Below are 19,965 nucleotides of genomic sequence, written 5' to 3' on the forward strand. Positions count from 1 at the left end.
AAATTTCACTGGGACAATGCTGATCTCCACACCCTGCAAAACTTCACCCCGGGGATTGCTGTGGCTGTTAAAGATCGCCCCCAACCCAACCCAACCCAGGCTGCTCGTTTCAGGACAGCCGGCGGCTGCTTTGTAAGCAGGGTACAGCCCCCTGCCTCTTTATTGGAGGCTCCTTTACTTTAATGATGCTGTTCGTATGGCCACTTCGGCCCTGAACAATGGCCATTGATGCCTGGGAGGTTTTTGCCGGGGGTTTCCTGCTCTGTAGATGCACATTTCCCCCCCCCCCATCCAAATTATCAACACTCAAAAGTAAGCCCCCACCCCACCCCCATGCAGAGTTTTGAGAACTCGGGTGGGGGGGATGCGCATCTAGAAAGCAGCAAATCCCAGGCAAAACCTCCCGGGCATAAATGGCCTATGCCGCACTGAAATCAAAATTAAAAAGCGACCGTCCGTCCAGGTTTAATAAGGAAATTAGTATTTCTTTGTCTTGATTGACTAAGGTAAAATCTTGGCAACTGCCAATGTGATATTAAAATCCACCCCTGCTAAAACAACCCTCAAATTATCCAATTCACAAGCAGATTCCCGGATAAAAGGCTTTATCCATCTGTCTCTAAATATTGTCGAAGGCTTTCCCGGTCAGAGTTCATTGGTTCTCGTGGGTTATCCGGGCTGTGTGACCGTGGTCTTGGTATTTTCTGTCCTAAAAAGAAAATACCAAGACCGCGGTCACGCAGCCCGGATAACCTACAAGAACCATCTGTCTCTAGCTTCGTTGAGCAGGTCGCAGCTGAACAAGGAGTGCTGAAGAGGGTCTATTTGGCCAGAACCACAATGACACGCTCTCTCACAGTAGGGTACCCTATTTAAACAACCCTTTAACTCCCCTGATGGAATGGCATTTAGTCTAGCCAACATTAAAAAAAAATCTTCTCTATCGTGGGATATGTTTGAGGCTTTGTGTGGGAATAGGCAGCTGGAGGGGAATAATGTCCCATTAAGTCTCTGTTTAAAGCAGTGGTTCCCAACCTTTTTTTGACCAGGGACCACTAGGACTTTTTTGTTCGGTGCAGGGACCCCAAGGTTCAAAATAAAAATTCAGAGAATTTGAAAATGAACTTTAACCATAACTGTTAGTTAAACATTAAACTTAGAATAATATTTGAATATATTTTTTTATAATAGAGAACTTTTTAATTGAAAATATTAATTTATTATGGGTTTATAACTTTGTTTCGCGGACCTTAATTTAGTTCCCGGGGACCCCTGGGGGTCCATGGACCCCTGGTTGGGAACCAGTGGTTTAAAGGGACAAGGCGGTGTGTGTTTTTCCCTCCAGGCCTGTTTGCAACCGTAATGATGTGTGGTGTTGAGGAAGGCTTGCACCCTTCCAGATAGGGTTTGCAACCGAGGATAGCTGTTCTGACTTGAGCAGAGAATACTGTGGGATAAAGTGCCTTATAGGAGCTCAAGCTGGTGTGCCCGCCTGGCTCCAGGTTAGATTACCACAATGCAATGTTTGTGGGGCTGCCTTTGAAGGCTGTTCAAGGTCTTCGGCTGGCTCAAAATACAGCTACTAGGTCATTTCCTGGGATTTGCCAAATGGCTCATCTATCACCTTTGTTGTAGTTTTTTTTTTAAATCTTCCTTGGTTTCCATTTTCTTTTCACATCAATTGATGGTGTCGGTAATAGTAGTTGAAGAACCAGCTGCTCCCTCAGGAAGCTGTCTGTTCTTTCAGGCCATTGCTAGAGGCCCTGTTGTGGTCACTTCCTGCCTCACCTGGTCACTAACCACCTCCCAAATTCCTCTCCTGAAGTCATCATCAACCTTTATTGCTCATTGACAGAGTCTTAAGCATTTACATTGTACAAGGGAAACAGTTTTGCGAAAACAGCCTGATCCCATTTAAGCTCAGCACAGAACCATTTTGTTGTGATGATTTTACAGCCGTAACATGTGTTAGGTATTTCGCAATCTGATAAATTTATACTCAGTATCAGCATTGAGATCAGATAAGAGGAACCGCGTAATCCAAGGTTCTAAGGGAAGATCATATTTGGCTAGAATGGGTAAAATCTGGCGAGTTCTCTCTCTCCTGAAGTGGCATTCGCTGGGTCACAAGGAGGCACCACATGTAAAAACGAAAACCAGTGCTTCCCCCCCCCCACTTCAACCCTGTAGTCTTTTTCAGATCGAGATTTATACCGATTTGATCAAGGCTGTTGAGGGGGGGACCACATAGAGATTTCAGGGGCCCTGGTCACCTTGAAGCCATTAGAACTAGCAAATCCCAAGAATTGCTTTCGATGATGGGTTGGTTAATGGGTTGGTTACGGAAATGTATCTGATGAAGTGAGCTCTGACTTATAAATGCTGGTGTTAATGTGTATTATGTGCCGTCGAGTCACTTCCGACTTATGGTAACCTTATGACTCAATGGCCTCCAGAAAGTTGTATCATTAACAGCCCCTTTCAGGCCTTGCAGACTGAAGGCCATGACTTCCTTTATGGAGTCAGTGCACCTCATGCTGGGTCTTCCTTTTTCCCCCGACCATCTTCCACTTTTCCTAGCATTACTGTCTTTTCCAGTGGGCCTCTTATTACTCCAGAACACAAAGCTGCATTCCTTGTTTGTGTCCCTTTCTTTCAGTGAAGAAGGCTCTCTCTACAGCAAGGGAAGGCCATCGGCTTCTGAATAACCTTCGGTTCAACCTTGAGTCTCGGTGATAACGTGGTGGTTGGAATCCCTTCTGTTCTTTGGAACCTTCCTTTGTTGTCCTTGTCTGATACCTGTGGCTTTAGGTTGCCTCTTTAGATGAGAAGGAAGGCCCGAGCTGAGCATAGACAGGTTCACCCATTGCGAGAGAAAATGGCCACCGAGAGTGCAAGAGGGTCCGCGGTCCTGGGTTTCCATCTCCGGGCTCTACTACAGCAGGACACGACAGCAGCCATGAAACCAGAGAGGCTGGTGCCAGAAGACCCAAAACCGGAGCTGGAATTGGGGAAAACCAGAGAAGACCCTGAAGACCCCCAGCCAGAGACAATGACTCAGGGCCTAACTAGAGCCCCGCAGCGCATTAAACGGAAAACCAAACAGGGACCAGTGTCCCAGCGCAGGGAACCGCACTGGACGGAGTTTGTGAAGACCATTCAGTCCTATCCATCGGGGGAGCGAACCCCTCAGCGTCCAGAGAAGACACCCGCAGAAGTTAGACAGAATTTCCCGGCCCTGTTTGAAGGAGCACTGGCCACCAGCCCGTGGGCTAATGAAGAGGAGGAGGAGGGGCTGAATAGAACAGCCCCAAAGCCCAACCATGAGCCAGACTTCGCAGACCAGAGTGACCTTGAGGAAATCAAAGTGATCAAGGTTGAAGAGCCTGTGGGCCCGGAGATCCAGAGGCAGCGCTTCAGGCAGTTCCGCTACCAGGAAGCCGCCGGTCCGTGGGAGTCGTACTGCCGCCTCCGAGAGCTTTGCCATCAGTGGCTGATGCCGGAGAGCCACACCAAGGAGCAGATCCTGGAGCTGGTGATCCTGGAGCAGTTCTTGAGCATCCTGCCCCAGGAGATGCTGAGCTGGGTCCGGGAACGAGGTTCGGAAAGTTGCATTCAGGCGGTGGCCCTGGCGGAGAACTTCCTCCTGAGGCAGCAAGAGGCTGAGAGGCAGGATCAGCAGGTGGGAGGATTCGTTCCTGAGCAGTCCAGGGTTGAGGATGGAGTGCTAGACTTGGCTGCTTCTAAGAAGTGAGGTTTCTCCGTTTTGCATGGGTGACAGAGGGTCTACACAGGAGTTTTCTGTGTGTTTTCCTCTTTCAGCTTCCATTTTCCTGCATTTTTTCCTGCTAATATTTATTTAGTTTATTTACTTAATTTATAGCCCACTTTTCTGCCCAAAGGGGACTCAAAGTGGCTTACAATGACTGATTAAAATGTGGAATTCACTGCCAGAGGATGTAGTGGCGGCCACAGACATAGGTCTTTTATGCAGGGAAGTTTCCCCACGGTCACCCCCACTGACTGCTTCAGGGTTTCCTTTTGATTATGCATGACTTGTCCACCTGTCAGAGGTCGCCTCGCTCTCCCCACACGTTTTGCCCACATTTTCCAGATTCTGGCTGAAACAGCATCTGGAAAACATGGGCTAAACACACGGGGAGAGTGAGGCAACCTCTGATGGGCGGAAAAGGCATGCATAATCAAAAGGAAGCCCCGAAGCAGTTGGCGGGGGTGGCTATGGGAAAACGTCCCTGCGTAAAAGGCCATAGACAGCTTTAAAAGAGGATTGGACAGATTCACAGAGGGAGGGTCTATAAGTGGCTACTAGCGCTAGTGACTGAAGGGAACCGCCACATTCAGAAGCAGTAAACCTCTGAATCCCAGTGCTAGGTGGCAACCTCAGGGGAAGGCCACGGCCTCTGTGCCCTGTTGTTGGCCTTCTAGCTGATTGGCCACTGTGTTAGCGAGGATGCTGGACTAGATGGACCACTGGTCTGATCCAGGAGGGCTTTTCTTACGTTGACATAACATTCTCACTTTCTCTGTTTTATCCTCACAGCAACCCCGCGAGGTAGGTTAGGCTGAGCTAAAGTGACTGACCCAAGTTCACTGATCAAGCTTCCATGGTAGAATAGGAACTCAAGCCTGGATCTCCCAGATCCTAGTCAGACACTTGAACCCCTACACACGACTCACTGTCTACCAAGCTGCTGAGACACCAGGGAGCTTTTAAAAAACCAGTCATTGTTAGAGCAATTACCTACGCACTCCAGTGGCCCTGTGGAGAAAATAGCGGCCACGGGAAGCTGATGACAGGAAAACAGCATTGACGTGGGCAGGATCTTTGCAGGGCTAGAAAAGGTACCCCTTTCCATCCAGTATAACAACGCTTTTGGATTGCACTTTCCCCAGAAAAATGGGAGCAAGGCAGGCTGGGAAAGAGCTTATTAAGGATTTAGAGAGGAGGATTCATGACACAGAGCAGGCTGTTACATGGCTGCTTCCATCCCTACCCTCCAAAATGTGCTGTAGTTTGGTTGCCAAAGCAGAGAGAAACCTCTGTGTAGAAGAGGCCTAGCTAGCCCTCCTTCCTTGCCCTCAGATCACTGTGCCCGACTCAATCACTCATTCCTGTTTCAGGGTCCGGGGATGCAACAGGAAGTGCTTCCGCGCTTCCTAGCGAGTGACGGGACTTTGCTGCAAACGGCTCTTGGTCATCTCTACAGAGAAGTCAAGCTGGAGCAGGATGGAGAAGCTGCTCTACACAGTAAGGGTTTTTTGTTGTTGTTCTGAACGGGTTCCCTCAGTTCACCTCACGTGGATCCACTCATCAAACCTTCTGTTTTTCAAACCGTTCCTCATCTGGATTCGTTCCAGAGCCACAGCTATGATGCTGCTGCCCACCTAGAGCACTGTTTTTCCCTCCCTAATATTTTTTTTAAATCCCAACCAAGTTTTGGATACCTGAGCTTCTTCTTTTTTAAAATAATAAGAACTTTTATTTCAGAATAGCCCTTGTCTGAGCACAAATACTTTACTTTTCTGTCACGGGTCAAATGCACCCCAAAATTAAAGAAACACAACTGAGGGGGTTATGTTGAGCATGTTACCAGTTAAGGGGGAAAAAAACTTCAGCCTTTTATTAGAGATCTCCCTTTGACAGTAAGAATAAGAACGTGCAGTCAAGTTGTAACCAACTCATGGTGGCCCCAATCCTGGGGTAGTCCAGGCAAGAGAGGAGCGAAGGTGGTTTGTTTTCCTCTGTGAAACAAACCTGTTTTCTTTGATGGTCTCAGTGACTCAAGTTAAGCGGGCCTATCCAGGCTGCTATGAACAGTAAAGGAAGACATTTATTTATTTATTTACTTCATAGGTAGTTGGCCTTTCTCAAGACTCAAGGTGGATTAAGGAATTGAGTATGTAAAATGCCGTAAAATTGCAGCCAGCTTATGGTAACCCAGTAGGGTTTTCAAGGCAAGAGCCTAACACAGATGGTTTGTCATTGCCTGCCTCCACATCATGACCCTGGTATTCCTTGGTCTCCCCTCCAAGTACTAACCAGGGCTGACCCTGCTTAGCTTCTGAGATCTGATAAGATCAGGCTAGCCTGGGCCATCCAGGTCAGGGCTACAGAATTTTTAAAAAAGCTATAAAAAACAGTATGACATACCATCAACAATGCAGTACAAAGATAATACATACAATAAACTGCAACCCTGTTGCCTTTATAAAATGCCCTGCAGAACAATTCTGTTGTTACACATTCTGTGGAATGCTAGAACCTCAGGAACCCTCCTGACCTCCTCAGGCAGGTTGTTTCACCAGGTGGGAGTCTCCACATAGACTGCTCAGGTCCGGGATCAGCTGTTCATCTTATCCATTTTCAAGCTGGTACCTTCCGAAGACTTTATTCAGATGAGGAAAATAAAATGTCTTCATATCAACCCTGTGAGGTAGGCTAGGGTGACAGGGTGACTGGCCCAAGGTCACCTCAGGTGGGAAGGAAGAATTTGAACCCAGGTCTGACACTATTATTATTATTCCATTCAGCCTCACTTTGGCCGCACTTTTTGGTTAAGAGAGTTGTTAAAATTATTATTAATTTGTTTTAGAACATACTTATCTTGCCTTTCCACCCAACTACGGCCCTCAAAGCGGCAGGCGCTTAAAAAGACATTACAAATCAACTTTGAAATGAATACACATATATACAAAATCACACAAGGTTGGAAGAGACCACAAGGGCCATCCAGTCCAACCCCCTGCCATGCAGGATCGCACAATCAAAGCGCTCCCGATGGCCATCCAACCACTGCTTAAAGACCTCCAAAGACGGGGACTCCATCCCCACCACCCTGAGGCAGGGCATTCCACCGTTGAACCGCCCTCACCATCAGAAAGTTTTTCCTAATGTTTGGGTGGAATCACTTTTCTCTTAGTTTAAATCCATTATTCCGTGTCCTAGTCTCTGAAGCAACAGAGAACAAGCTAGTTTCCTCATTAACATGGCATCTCTTCAAATATTTAAACATGGCTATCATGTCACAAACAGGAAAGAAGGTTGGTAGATAAAACCATGATGGGTAGCCGTATTAGTCTGTCACTAGCAGTAGAAAAGAGCAAGAGTCCAGTAGCACCTTAAAAGCTAACAAAACTTCTGGCAGGGTATGAGCTTATAACCTTCCAGAAATTTTGTTATTCTTTAAGGTGCTACTGGACTCTTGCTCTTGTTTACTGCAGGTAAAACCAAAAAGTTTTTGCCCACTGGCAGAAGACAATGATAGAGGGGGCAGATGAATCTCTCTGGGGAGGGAACTCCACATTTTTGGCGCCATGGCTGAGAAGGCTCTTCCTTGGGTTGCCTCCCATCTCTCCTCAAATAATGGAGGAGCCCAAGCAGAGCTCCTGAAGATTATCATATGAAAGTAGGTGGTCCTTAAAATATGCTGGCCTCAAGCCATGTAGGGCTTTAAAGGTCAGTACCAGCACCCAGAATTGGGTCTGGGAGCAAACTGGGAACCAGTGTAGATGGAACAAGAAGCAAACTGGGAACCAGTGTAGATGGAACAAGACTGGAGTGATATGGTCCTTACAACCTACTCCAGTCAGCATTCTGGACATGGTAGCTTCCTAACATTCTTCAAGGGCAGCCCCATGTACAGTGCATTGTGGTAATCTATGGATAACCACTATGTGTGTAAAGTGCCTTCAAGACGCAGCCGACTTACGGCGACCCCTTTTGGGGTTTTCATGGCAAGAGACTTAACAGGGGTGGTTTGCCAGTGCCTTCCTCTGCACAGCAACCCTGGTATTCCTTGGTGGTCTCCCATCCAAATACTAACCAGGGCTGACCCTGCTTAGCTTCTGAGATCTGACGAGATCAGGCTAGCCTGGGCCATCCAGGTCAGGGCAGATAACCACTATTTAGGTGGTTATCTAATCTAGCATGCACCACAGTGGCAAGAGTTTGGGTTTTTTTGCCCAGGAAAAGCTGTGGCTGGCTCACCAGCCAAAGTTGGTGGAAGCCGCCCCTGCCAACTGCCTGTGCAAGGTGTTTTTTTTGTGTAATCCACCTTGCATCTCGGTGAGAAAGGCGGGCAATTGAAGTAAAGTACAACAAGCATGAAGCCTGGATAGGAAAGATTCTGTCTGGTGTTCCCCACACCCAGTGATATTGATACAGTAATACAGGTTGATGTCTCCCCTGAACATGCAACATGAAGGTAAGGAGGGTATAAACATGGATCAACAGCTCTGTGGTGAATCCCCTCTGCCTCCTGCTATTGTTTCTATCCATTGATTACTAGATTCAAGAAGAGCACACCATGTGAACTATTACTTAGTGAATTTTCCTGTTATATGAAGCTGCCTTATACTGAATCAGAATCTTGGTCCATCAAAGTCAGTATTGTCTACTCAGACCGGCAGCGGCTCTCCAGGGTCTCAGGCAGAGGTTTTTCATATCTCCTACCTGCCTAGTCCCTTAACTGGAGATGCTGGGGGTTGAAACTGGGACCTTCTGCATGCCAAGCAGATGCTCAACCAATGAGCCACAGCCCCTCCCCTGTCCTTTCAAGAGACTACAGTTAACACATTGCTGTGTGGAAAGCTCATGCCTGGTTTGTTGGCCCTTTAGGGCAACTGGTTGGCCACTGTGTGAAACAGGATGCTGGACTAGATGGACTACTGGTCTGATCCAGCGGGGCATCCTCTTATGTTCTCCAGGGTCTCCAGCAGAGGGAGAGTTCTTTCTCAACACCGACAACCTTATAACTGGAGATGCCAGGAACTGAATCTTGGACCTCCTTCGTAATGGGACCCTTTGTTCTCCCTACACATTCTTATCAGCCTTCTCCCTTTGTTTCCGCAGGTGCTTGGAAGCCAGCTGAGAACGTCGGGATGTCCTCGGAAAGAGGAATAATTCAGGACTTGGAAGACTTTTCCAAACAAGCTGAGCCAAAGAGATTTCAGGGAAATGAAATTGAAGAGCAAAGGAGTAATTCCTTCATCTCCCAGGCTGGAGAACTTTACGAAATGGCCATCCAGCAAGCCATTCACAGAGAGAAGAAAAAGACTAAGAAGTTTGGGGAGAGTTTGTTTCGAGACAAGCCGCTTATGAATCGGCATCCACGAACTCATCCGGGAGAGAGACTCTATGAATGCTCAGACTGCGGGAAAGCGTTCGTTTCCAAGTCCGGCTATGTCGTGCATTCAAGGATCCACAGCGGGGAGAAGCCCTACGAATGCTCGCACTGCGGCAAGAGCTTTCGCCAAAGCTCACAGCTCAACAGCCACAGCAGGATCCACACAGGAGAGAAACCGTTCAAGTGCTTGGACTGTGGGAAGGGCTTTGGCCGGAGCTCCAACCTCATTTCGCACCAGAGAATCCACACGGGGGAGAAACCGTACGCCTGCTCGGCCTGCAACAAGCGCTTTTGCGACAAGTCTAGCCTGGTGAGGCACGAGAGGCTGCACACGGGAGATAACCCCTACAAATGCACCATGTGTGGGAAAAGCTTCAGCCAGAGCCATCACCTTATTACCCACCAGAGAAGCCACACTGGTGAGAAACCGTACCGGTGTTTGCACTGCAGCAAGAGCTTCTGCGATAAGTCAACCTACATTCGGCATCAGAAGAACCACACGGGGGAGAAGCCATACAAATGCCCCGACTGTGGAGAGTGTTTCAGCCGGAGCAAGCACTTCATCAGGCATCAGAACATTCACTCTGCCCGGGAGCTGTACCCTTGTCTGGACTGCGGCGAGAGTTTTTGCCGTAAATCGAGCCTGAAGACGCACCAGAGAATCCACACTGGCGAGAAACCCTTCGAATGCGCCGACTGCGGGAAGAAGTTTAATCGCAGCACGAACCTGATCAGCCATCAGAGAATCCACACAGGAGAGAAACCGTATGCATGCGCGGAATGCGGGAAGAGGTTCAATCGTCGAGCGCATCTGATGGGCCACCAGAGAGTCCATGCACAGAACAGAGAAAACCCTTAAGCACTTAGAGCTTGCAATGGGCCCACTCTTCAATATAGACATTTAAACAAACAAATAAATCAGCTATTTTAAAAAAATGCAGGCTGCTTTTCCACTTTGAAAAAAGTCTCCAAAGCTCCTAAACAAACAAAAAAGCAAAAGGCCAAAGAAAAGAAGTGATATATCAGTGGAAACAATCGCAGCAAACCGGAGAGCAATTGAACCACAGAAAAAAGCAGTGGAAAAACAGATCCATCCAGCAAGGCCTTAGGAATTAAAAAGGGACTGAAATGGAAGTAATGTTTCCACCTTTAGTTTACCCAAGTGGGAAGGTATTTCCGTTCTTCAGTATGGAAAGTGGACTGCTCCAGATCGATGGTTGATAGGTAGTTAACAGGGGCTTGCTGTGATTTCGCTTGTGCTCCGAGATCTTCATTGGATCCCAGTTTGGTTCTGGGCACAATTCAAAGTGCTAATGTTGACTTTTCAGGCCTGAAATGGCCTGGTACTGGGATATCTGAGGGACTGTCTCCACAAACCGACTGAGATTTTTTCTTATTCCCCCACTTTTTGGAGGGTAGCCGTTATCAACTGGACAAAGGACGTTTTCCATTATTAGGTCTCATTCGTAGAATACCCTTCTGAGAGACATTTGCCAGGCGCCATGTTTGAAGTACCTCTTCAACACCACACATCATTGACTTGTGGAACATGTGGCCCAGTGGATGTTGGGATGGCCAGTAGCTTAGATGACTGGGGGGGGGGAGGGACTGGACAAATTCCCAGAACATAGGTCCATCGATGGCTGTTCACCATGATGGCAGTGTAGAACCTCCATGCGGAGAGGCAGTGTATCTGTGAATACTAGTTGCTTGGGGACAAATAACAAGGGGAGGGCTGTTGTGTTCATGCCTGGCTTGTGGGCTTCCGAAGGCCACTGGGTTGGCCACTGTGGAGAACAAGGTGCTAGACGATGGACCTTTGGCCTGATCCAGCAGGACTCTTCTGGTCTGCTTTCAGGCACCAAGCAAAGTCGGTGCTTATGGTAGTTCGATCCCATCCTTCCTGGCCCTCCCCCCAGCCCAGTTCCTCTTTGTTTTGATTTTGTCTTGTCTTGTGGGTTCCTGACTTTTTCTTCTTGTGCTGTTGTTTTAATTGCTGTTTTAGTTGCGAATGTTTAGACTGTTTGGAATTGTAGTTGCACTTGGGTTTTTAGTTTTTATTCACTTTTATTACGTTGCTGTAAATCACCTCGAATGCCTATAGGGCAGAAAGGCAGCGTGAAAAAAATGTGTTGAATAAACCCATGACCAAAATGATGTGACCCGCACGGTTTTTTCTTTTCTTTCTCCTCTCTAACTGTTCATTCTTGGGTCCTTCCCCATCAGTTCTTTAGCATGCTTCAGTAAAGTCCTTTCCACCTTAAAAAATTGCTTAAGACCAGGAGTTCCCCTGAATATGTTATTGCTCTGCTGTTATTAAGGCTGTTAATTTATGGCACCCTTTGGAATGTTGACATACTGTGTGTATAGGTATGTAAGTATGTTTTGTTTTGATTTCTTTTTAATACACACACACACACACACACACACAAATAAATAAATAAATAAAAGACCAGGGGTCCCCAACATGAGGCCCATCGACACCTTTTCTGGTCCCCTCAGATGTATATCTAGGAAGTGGGTGGGGCCAAGTAGGGCTTTTGCCCAGCAAGGCTTCTGATTGACTATTGGAGATTTGATTGGCTTTGCAATTTTTGGGAATGTTGCTTTGGCAGCCGCTGCCACCACAGCACAAGGATCTGCACTATGTTACTGAAGTTAAGCTGTGGCAATCGTTTTGTGGCAGGCTCCGCCTCCTACAGCAGCCATTTTGTGGCTGCGCCCATCATGCAGTGTCGAAATTCTAAATGTGCCCGCGGGCTGAAAAAGGTTGAGGACCCTTGCTTTAGACTGCTTCCCCTTTCAACCTCTTTCTCTCTGTCTGTCTGTCTGTCTCTTACCTTTCTTGTAACTTTCAACTCCTGGAGAGCGATATATTTGTTCTGTAATTCATCTAACATGTTGCGGGCCATAATTCAGTCACTGACTCTACTAATATTACAGTTCTGTGCAGTGAGAAGTTTTAGGAGCAATGGTACCAGGTTTGGGGTTGGGGAGGGCAGGGTAAAAAGGCAATAAAATAAATAAATAAATTTGGAAAGATTTTGACTAGGCTGCTCACAGCATGAAATTAAAACATGATAGGACTGTAAAACCAATTTAAAAAAAAATCTAAAATGGTAGCCAGCTGTAGAATATAAATAATTTTTAAAAAGCAAGCTGGATTGGCAATGCAATTTTAAGCAGCATCAGAATTTTTAAAGTACCAATCTAGTCTAAAATCAGCAGTCTGTAATAGAATTTACTGAACAAACAGAAGGCATAAAAATGAGGCCTGTTGGCTAAAACCCAAGGCCTGTCCAGTCCAGCATTGTGTTTCCATCTCTGGCTGAACAGATGTTGAAGGAAGATCTGCAGGTGTGAACTCAAAGGCCAAGAATTCCGCTGTTGTGGTTAGAATTTAGGATAGTCTCCAAAGTACTTTGTTCCTGAATTAAAACTGGATGCATGCTTTACTTCTACCAGCCTCCCACTCTAAGGTTTACTTCTGGAATGTGTACAGCTAAAAATTATCCACCTTCATTGAAGAGGAAGAAGAGCTGGTTTTTTATACCCTGGTTTTCTCTACCTTTAAGTAGTATCAAACCGGCTTGCAATCACCTTCCCTTCCTCTCCCCACAACAGACACCTTGTGAGGTAGGTGGGGCTAAGAGTTCGGAGAGAGCTGTGACTAGCCCAAGGTCATCCAGCAGGCTGCATGTGGAGGAGTGGGGAAGCCAACCCGGTTCACCAGATTAGAGTCCATCACTCTTAACCACTTCACCATGCTTGGAGTCCTATTTTTCTTTATACACTGTTCAGGGCTTGGCTTCTGATTGGCAGCAAGTCAGCCTCCTGAGGGCAATGATTCTTCTGCAATAGAAGTGCTTGAATGCTCCAATCACAGTTGATGTAGAGCTGAGGCAGAATTATTCATCCTAATGTAGGCTAGTTGAAAGGAAGCACAAGTCAGCAGGGAGGGAGTTTAGAATTTGCTAGTTTGTGAAGGGGGGAGGTAGTTTGGAATTTCCTACATTGTTCAGGGGGTTGGACTAGATGACCCTGGTGGTCCCTTCCAACTATGATTCTGTGATTCTATGACTAATGAAGGGATACAACAGGAGCCGTGCCTGAGAGTGAATAATTCTCTTGGATCAGGAGAAATAGATTGTCACAGAGATGGGGCAGAATGATTTACCCTCAGTGGGGGCTGATTGGAAGGAGGCCAGGTCAGAGCAGTAAAGCATGCAAAGATGTAGCAGGCAGTCTCATCCTTCATAGGTTGCCACTTTGGCTCACAGGAGCTTTCTGTAGCTTAATTATTAATTACATTAATAGGCTTCATCCTAAAGCTTGGGCAAGGGATACCCATTCTTTGGTGCCTGATTGCTTGTGTGAGGTCCTCAGAAGCACTGGCAATCAGAGAACAGAGGAAGACAGAGATGGGAAGGTGTCTGTGAACATGAAGCTCAAGGGTGAAGAGGACAAACTAGTCTTCTGAGGAAGATTTCATATCGAAACAGGATAAAACTTAATGGAAGCCTGTAAAGAGAGAATGAAACTATTCATGAAGATACCTTCCAGGACTTTTGCTTGTAGTACAGAATTGGGTTACTTACCTGCCTATTGATTATTTGTACATTAATTACTGTTTAAGAGCAAATGAAAATATTAATGAAGATACCTTCTATGGACATTTGCTTGTAGCATAGGATCGGGTTGCTTACCTGTTTGTTGATTTTATGTAAGTGAACTACCTGTATTTAAGAGACACAATGAATCAAAAGTGGTGTAACATTATAACAGCTGTTCCACTCTTTTGTATAATGCCGGGAGGATGGCAACCCTACATCCTAATCAGCAGCATGGACATGCAACCTCCTTAAAATTCCACATGCTCTTTTCAGCCACTTCTATTTCTCCAGAGTACTAAATACCATTAAACAAATGAGAACACAAAAACTCAGAAAAGCCTCCTAAATGGCAGGGCGGTTTTGTGTTGCTTTATTTTCTGACTGCCCTGACCTGCATGGCCCAGGCTAGCCTGATCTGGTCAGATCTCAGAAGCTAAGCAGGGTCAGCCCTGGTTAGTATTTGGATGGGAGACCACCAAGGAAGTCCAGGGTTGCTGTGCAGAGGAAGGCACTGGCAAACCACCTCTGTTAGTCTCTTGCCATGAAAACCCCAAAAGGGGTCGCCATAAGTCGGTTGCGACTTGATGGCACTTTACACACACACACACACATTTTCTGACTACACACTGCATGGGGAGAAAACATGGCTTTTCAGGCTGGTAGCTGGTTGCTTGTTTTATACCCTCTAACATGCAACAGATGAAAGTTGGGGTCTTGCAGCTCTTGGAATGCTACTATTTCACACCAAAGTTCACTTTGATGATTACGCCTTGCTGAAAGTTTTTGCTTGCCTACTGCATCCTGAATTAATTTATTCACCCATTGTCTGTCTTACAATACCATATTGAGATCCACCAAGCCTAGATATGCCTAAAACCATTCCCCAAAAAAACCATTCCCTCTCAATCTTCAGGAGCTAAAAGACAGAGTCAGAGATCTTATTGTTATCCATGAGAGAACCCACACGGGAAACGATTCACAGAAAAGCTCCACGGAGCAAAAAACAGTCTGATCTTCTAAATACAAGAAAATTCACACAGGAGAGAAACGAACTGCATATTCAGATGATGAAAGCTTCTTATAGAAAGTAAACCACAGAAGAGAAACAGTCGTGAATGATCCAATTGTGGCAAGAGCCTTTGATACACAGGAATCCCGATCGAACACAAAAGGATTTGCCTTGGAGAGAAACTAGGAATGTTCAATCAGAAAGTTCCTCTCATCACGGATTACATAAAAGTACAGTGGGATAGCTATATGATGATATTGTGGAACTCCCTCATTACAAAATTCAGCTCCATCCCTCTCTGCTAGTGCCAAGGTGTTGACAAAATAGTAGTTTTTCCTAGAGTTTTTTCAGTGCCTTGATTTGCTTTCACATGCCCTTTTGCGTGCTGCTGTTATTGTGCGGCTCTGACCAGCTTTCCTGCTCTTAATTGTTCGATGCACTTTGCTTTATTATGTAAGGTGGCTTTTCTGAATTTTTGTTTGCTGTCTTAGAGGTTTTTTTTTTTTTTTTAACCAAGGAATAAATATTTTAACAAATGAATAAGAGCTGAAGTCCTAGTTAACAGCATTGAATTTTGCAGATACACACTAAGATGCTTTAATGTTGCCTCTGGAAGGGACCTGCTATGTACAGAATTTAGAAGAAGAGTTGGTTTTTATATGCCGACTTTATCTACCACTTAAGGAAGAATCAAACTGGCTTACAATCACCTTCCCTTCCCCTCCCCACAACAGACACCTTGTGAGGTAGGTGGGGCTGAGAGAGTTCAGAGAGAACTGTGACTAGCCCAAGATCACCCAGCTGGTTTCCCGTGTAGGAGTGGGGAAACCAACCCGGTTCATGAGATTAGAGTCCGCCGCTCATGTGAAGAAATGGGGAATCAAATCCAATTCTCCAGATTAGAGTCTACCACTCTTAACCACTACGCTACGCTGGCAACATAGGGTTGCCAACTCCAGGTTGCCAGGTTTGGAAGGTGGACTCTATGGTTTTATAGACCATTGAAGTCCCTCTCCTCAGTTAGGGATCAGTTAGGGATGCCAGAAAAACAAATCAGTGGGTTATAGATCAAATCAAGCCTGAACTGACCCTAGAAGCTAAAATGACTAAACTGAGGCTATCGTATTTTGGTCACGTCATGAGATGACAAGAGTCACTGGAAAAGACAGTCATGCTAGGAAAAGTTGAGGGCAGCAGGAAAAGAGGAAGACCCAACAAGAGATGGATGGACTCAATAAAGGAATCCACAACCTTCAATTTGCAAGATCTGAGCAAGGCTGTCAAAGATAGGACATTTTGGAGGACTTTCATTCATAGGGTCGCCATGAGTCAGAAGCGACTTGACTGCACTTCACACACACACACACACACACACACACACACAGAGAGAGAGAGAGAGAGAGAGAGAGAGAGAGAGAGAGATGCCAGCTTCCAAGTGGGACCAGGGGGGATCCCCCGGAACAGCTTGTCTCCAGACTACAAAGATCAGATCCCCTGGAGAAAATTGATGCTTTAGAGCACTGGTTCCCAACCGGGGGTCCGGTCCGCGAGAACTAAATTAAGGTCCGCGAAACAAAGTTATAAACCCATAATAAATTAATATTTTCAATTAAAAGTTCTCTATTATAAAAATATATATTCAAATATTATTCTAAGTTTAATGTTTAACTAACAGTTATGATTAAAGTTTATTTTCAATTCTCAGAATTTTTATTTTGAACCTTGGGGTCCCTGCACCGAACAAAAAAGTCCTAGTGGTCCCTGGTCAAAAAAAGGTTGGGAACCACTGCTTTAGAGGGTGGGCTCTATGGCATTGTACCCCACTGAGGCCCCTTGCCTCCCCAGGCTCTATCCCTAAATCTACAGAAATTTCCTAACCTGGATCTGGCAACCTTACCCTCCATCCCCTGCCGAGGGACCTGGCAACCCTAATATCAGTTGTAAATCTAGGAGATTTCCAGGTCCCACCTGGAGGTTAACAAGCCTAGTACACATGCATCGGATTCATTTTTTTAAGGGAAAAAGGACAGTTGGTTCACCCCGCTCTTCCATTCAGGACCAGATAGGCAAAATAATTCCACGTTGCTGGGTTTTTTGTTGTTGTTGGAATGAACACCTGAATGGGTTAACCAGACGAAGCCTTTGCGCCTAGAGAGGCACAAGCAGTGGGTTCCTTTTCCTGTCCTTTTGCATGTTTTTTTGGGGGGTGGTGGTGGTGTGTGTTTTGGATAGACCTGCAACTTTGACATTTGCAGGGTGCTGATTCCCAAGGACTGCAGCTGATTCCCAAGGACTGCAGAGAGGTAAACCAGGGAAGGGTTTCTGGTTTGTTTGTTTTTTAGATGGAGACATGGCGATTGGGGGGAAAGCAGAGGAAGGCAAATGTTTACCTAGAAGGGCAGGAAAGTGTGGCTGCAGTGGGAGCCGGATCCCACCCGGAGGGGGGAAAGAGCCAGTCCAGAGCTGTCCTTCCAGACCTGGGAGTGCACGCCTAGCAGCAGGATTTGTCCCGCACATCCTTTCTCATCCAGTCTGGGATGGCAGAGCTCCATGCTGGAAAAATAAGGGGGGCTGGAAAAGGAGCGGAAAGGAGGAGCTTTTTGACAGTGGGGTTTACCGCATTATGTATTCCCACCGATGGACAAAGAGTTTGAAAACATTATAAAAAATACTGTTCGCCCTTTCTATGTATTCCCACCAATGTATTAAGAGTTTGGAAACGTTATAAAAAACACTGTTCGCACTTTGTTTGGCCCCTTTAGCTGTGAAGACGTCTTCCAACCATTTATGAGCCGTCGTATCCAAAAACCCTTTTAAAGCGATGTTTTTTTATAACGTTTTCAAACTCTTAATACATCGCTGGGAATACAAAGTGCGGTATGAAAATGTTATTAAAAAAACACATCGCTTTAAAAGGGTTTTTGGATACGGGGGTTACCGCATTATGTATTCCCAGAGATGTATTAAGAGTTTGAAAATGTTATTAAAAACACCGCTTTAAAAGGGTTTTTGGATGCCATGGCTAAAAAATGGTTGGCAAGTGGCTGAGGCAGAATAGGGGCTTTTATGCATTCTCAGTTTCCTCATGTCTAATCCTGGCTGTTACCGCACTAGGTATTCCCAGCGATGTATCAAGGGTTTGGAAATGTTATAAAAAACAGCGCTTTAAACGAGGTTACCGCATTATGTATTCCAGCGATGTATTAAGAGTTTGAAAATGTTATAAAAAATACTGTTTGCACTTTGTTTGGCCCCTTTAGCTGTGAAGACGTCTTCCAACCATTTATTAGCCGTTGCATCCAAAAACCCTTTTAAAGCGATGTTTTTTATAACATTTTCAAACTCTTAAAACATCGCTGGGAATACATAATGCGGTAACCCCTAAAAGGGTTTTTGGATGCCACGGCTAAAAAATGGTTGGAAGACGTCTTCACAGCTAAAGGGGTCAAACAAAGTGCGAACAGTATTTTTTATAACAGTTTCAAACTCTTAATACATCGGTGGGAATACATAGAAAGTGCGAACAGTATTTTTTATAACATTTTCAAACTCTTAATACATCGCTGGGAATACATAATGCGGTAACGCTCAATGGCTATAAAATAGTTGGAAGACGTCTTCACAGCTAAAGGAGCCAAAACAAAGTGCTAACAGTATTTTTTATAACGTTTTCAAACTCTTAATACATCACTGGGAATACATAATGCGGTAACCCCTTAACATGTATCAGCGTGTGTGTGTGTGTGGGGGGAGAGTGGAGACGCACGACTGTGCAACAGAGAGTCCCCTAACAGGTGCACACATGCAAGGTTTTCCAGTGGTGCTCCCGAAATGGGCACACCTTTAAGGTAACGTGACCATAAGAAGAAGAGTTGGTTTTTATATGCCGACTTTCTCTGCCACTTAAGGGAGACTAAAACCGGCCTACAATCACCTTCCCTTCCCCTCCCCACCACAGACACCCCTGTGAGGTGGGTGGGGCTGAGAGAGCTCTAAGACAGCTGTGACTAGCCCAAGGTCACCCAGCTGGCTTCGTGTGGAGGAGTAAGGAAACAAATCCAGTTCACCAGATTAGCCTCCGCCGCTCACGTGGAGGAGTGGGGAATCGAACCCGGTTCTCCAGATCAGAGTCCACCGCTCCAAACCACCGCTCTTAACCACTACACCACGCTGGCTTTCTGCCAGTAGCTGAAGGAATAATGGGGGGGGGGGCTTCAATTCCTGTCAACAAGCACAAGCTATTCCTCACCCCAGATGCTGTTCTCTTCAGCCCCCATTTGATTTCCTCCTTTTATATCTTCTGTTTCCAACCACCCTTTTTGTTCTAATCAAACATAGTTATCTTTCATGTCTCCGGTAGTTCTGTTGCCTAAGCAAGAGCAGGAGCTTTCTGAGTGGAACGGCAGTCTGTTTTGGTTGCAAGGGTGCTAGGGTTGACTAAACCGAGGCTATCGTATTTTGGTCACATCATGAGAAGACAAGAGTCACTGGAAAAGACAGTCATGCTAGGAAAAGTTGAGGGCAGCAAGAAAAGAGGAAGACCCAACAAGAGATGGACTGACTCAATAAAGGAAGCCACAGCCCTCAGTTTGCAAGATCTGAGCAATGCTGTCAAAGACAGGACATTTTGGAGGACTTTCATTCATAAGAGTCGGAAGTGACTTGACAGCACTTCACACACACACACACACACACACACAGGGTTGCCATCCTCCAGGCTGGGGGTTCTGGAGTCCTCCCAAAATCACAAGCGACCTCCAGATGACAGAGATCAGATCCCCTGGAGAAAATGGCAGGTTTGGAGGGTAGACTCTGCTGAGCTCCCTTCCCAGGCACTGCCCTCAAAGCTCCAGGAATTTCCCAAGCCGGAGTTGGCAACCCTAAGTGGTGCACATGGGGGAAACTAAACATTGACCCTGTTTTGCTTGCTGTGTTCTGCCGCTTTAAGGAGGGACCATATCACTCCAGTCTTGTTCCATCTACACCAATTTGCTTCTGGGCTCAATTCAAGGTGCTGGTATTGAGCTTTAAAGCCCTACATGGTTTGGGACCAACATGCTGTAAGAATCGCCTTCTCCCATATGAACCTACCCGCTCATTCCAGTCCTCTTCGGAGGCCCTTCTTCAGTTGTTCCCGCCATCTGAGGCTAAATGGGTGGTGACTTGAGGAAGGGCCTTCTCTGTCGTGGCACCAAAA

General features: G+C 46.1%; 1 protein-coding gene across 1 annotated transcript in view; it reads left to right on the plus strand.

Annotated features, from left to right (window-relative positions):
- The first annotated feature begins 5,186 nt into the window (after positions 1-5,186).
- The window catches only part of LOC130472779 (zinc finger protein 585A-like), a 97,779-nt gene continuing 83,000 nt past the window's right edge, over positions 5,187-19,965 (plus strand). The window contains exons 1-2 of the mRNA XM_056844204.1: positions 5,187-5,269; positions 8,873-10,003. Of these exons, the coding sequence (XP_056700182.1) occupies positions 8,902-10,003 (1,102 nt within the window). The 5' untranslated portion in view covers positions 5,187-5,269; positions 8,873-8,901. The remainder of the gene's footprint in view (positions 5,270-8,872; positions 10,004-19,965) is intronic.

Source organism: Euleptes europaea, chromosome 1 (genome assembly GCF_029931775.1).
Source record: "Euleptes europaea isolate rEulEur1 chromosome 1, rEulEur1.hap1, whole genome shotgun sequence".
Taxonomy (NCBI): domain Eukaryota; kingdom Metazoa; phylum Chordata; class Lepidosauria; order Squamata; family Sphaerodactylidae; genus Euleptes; species Euleptes europaea.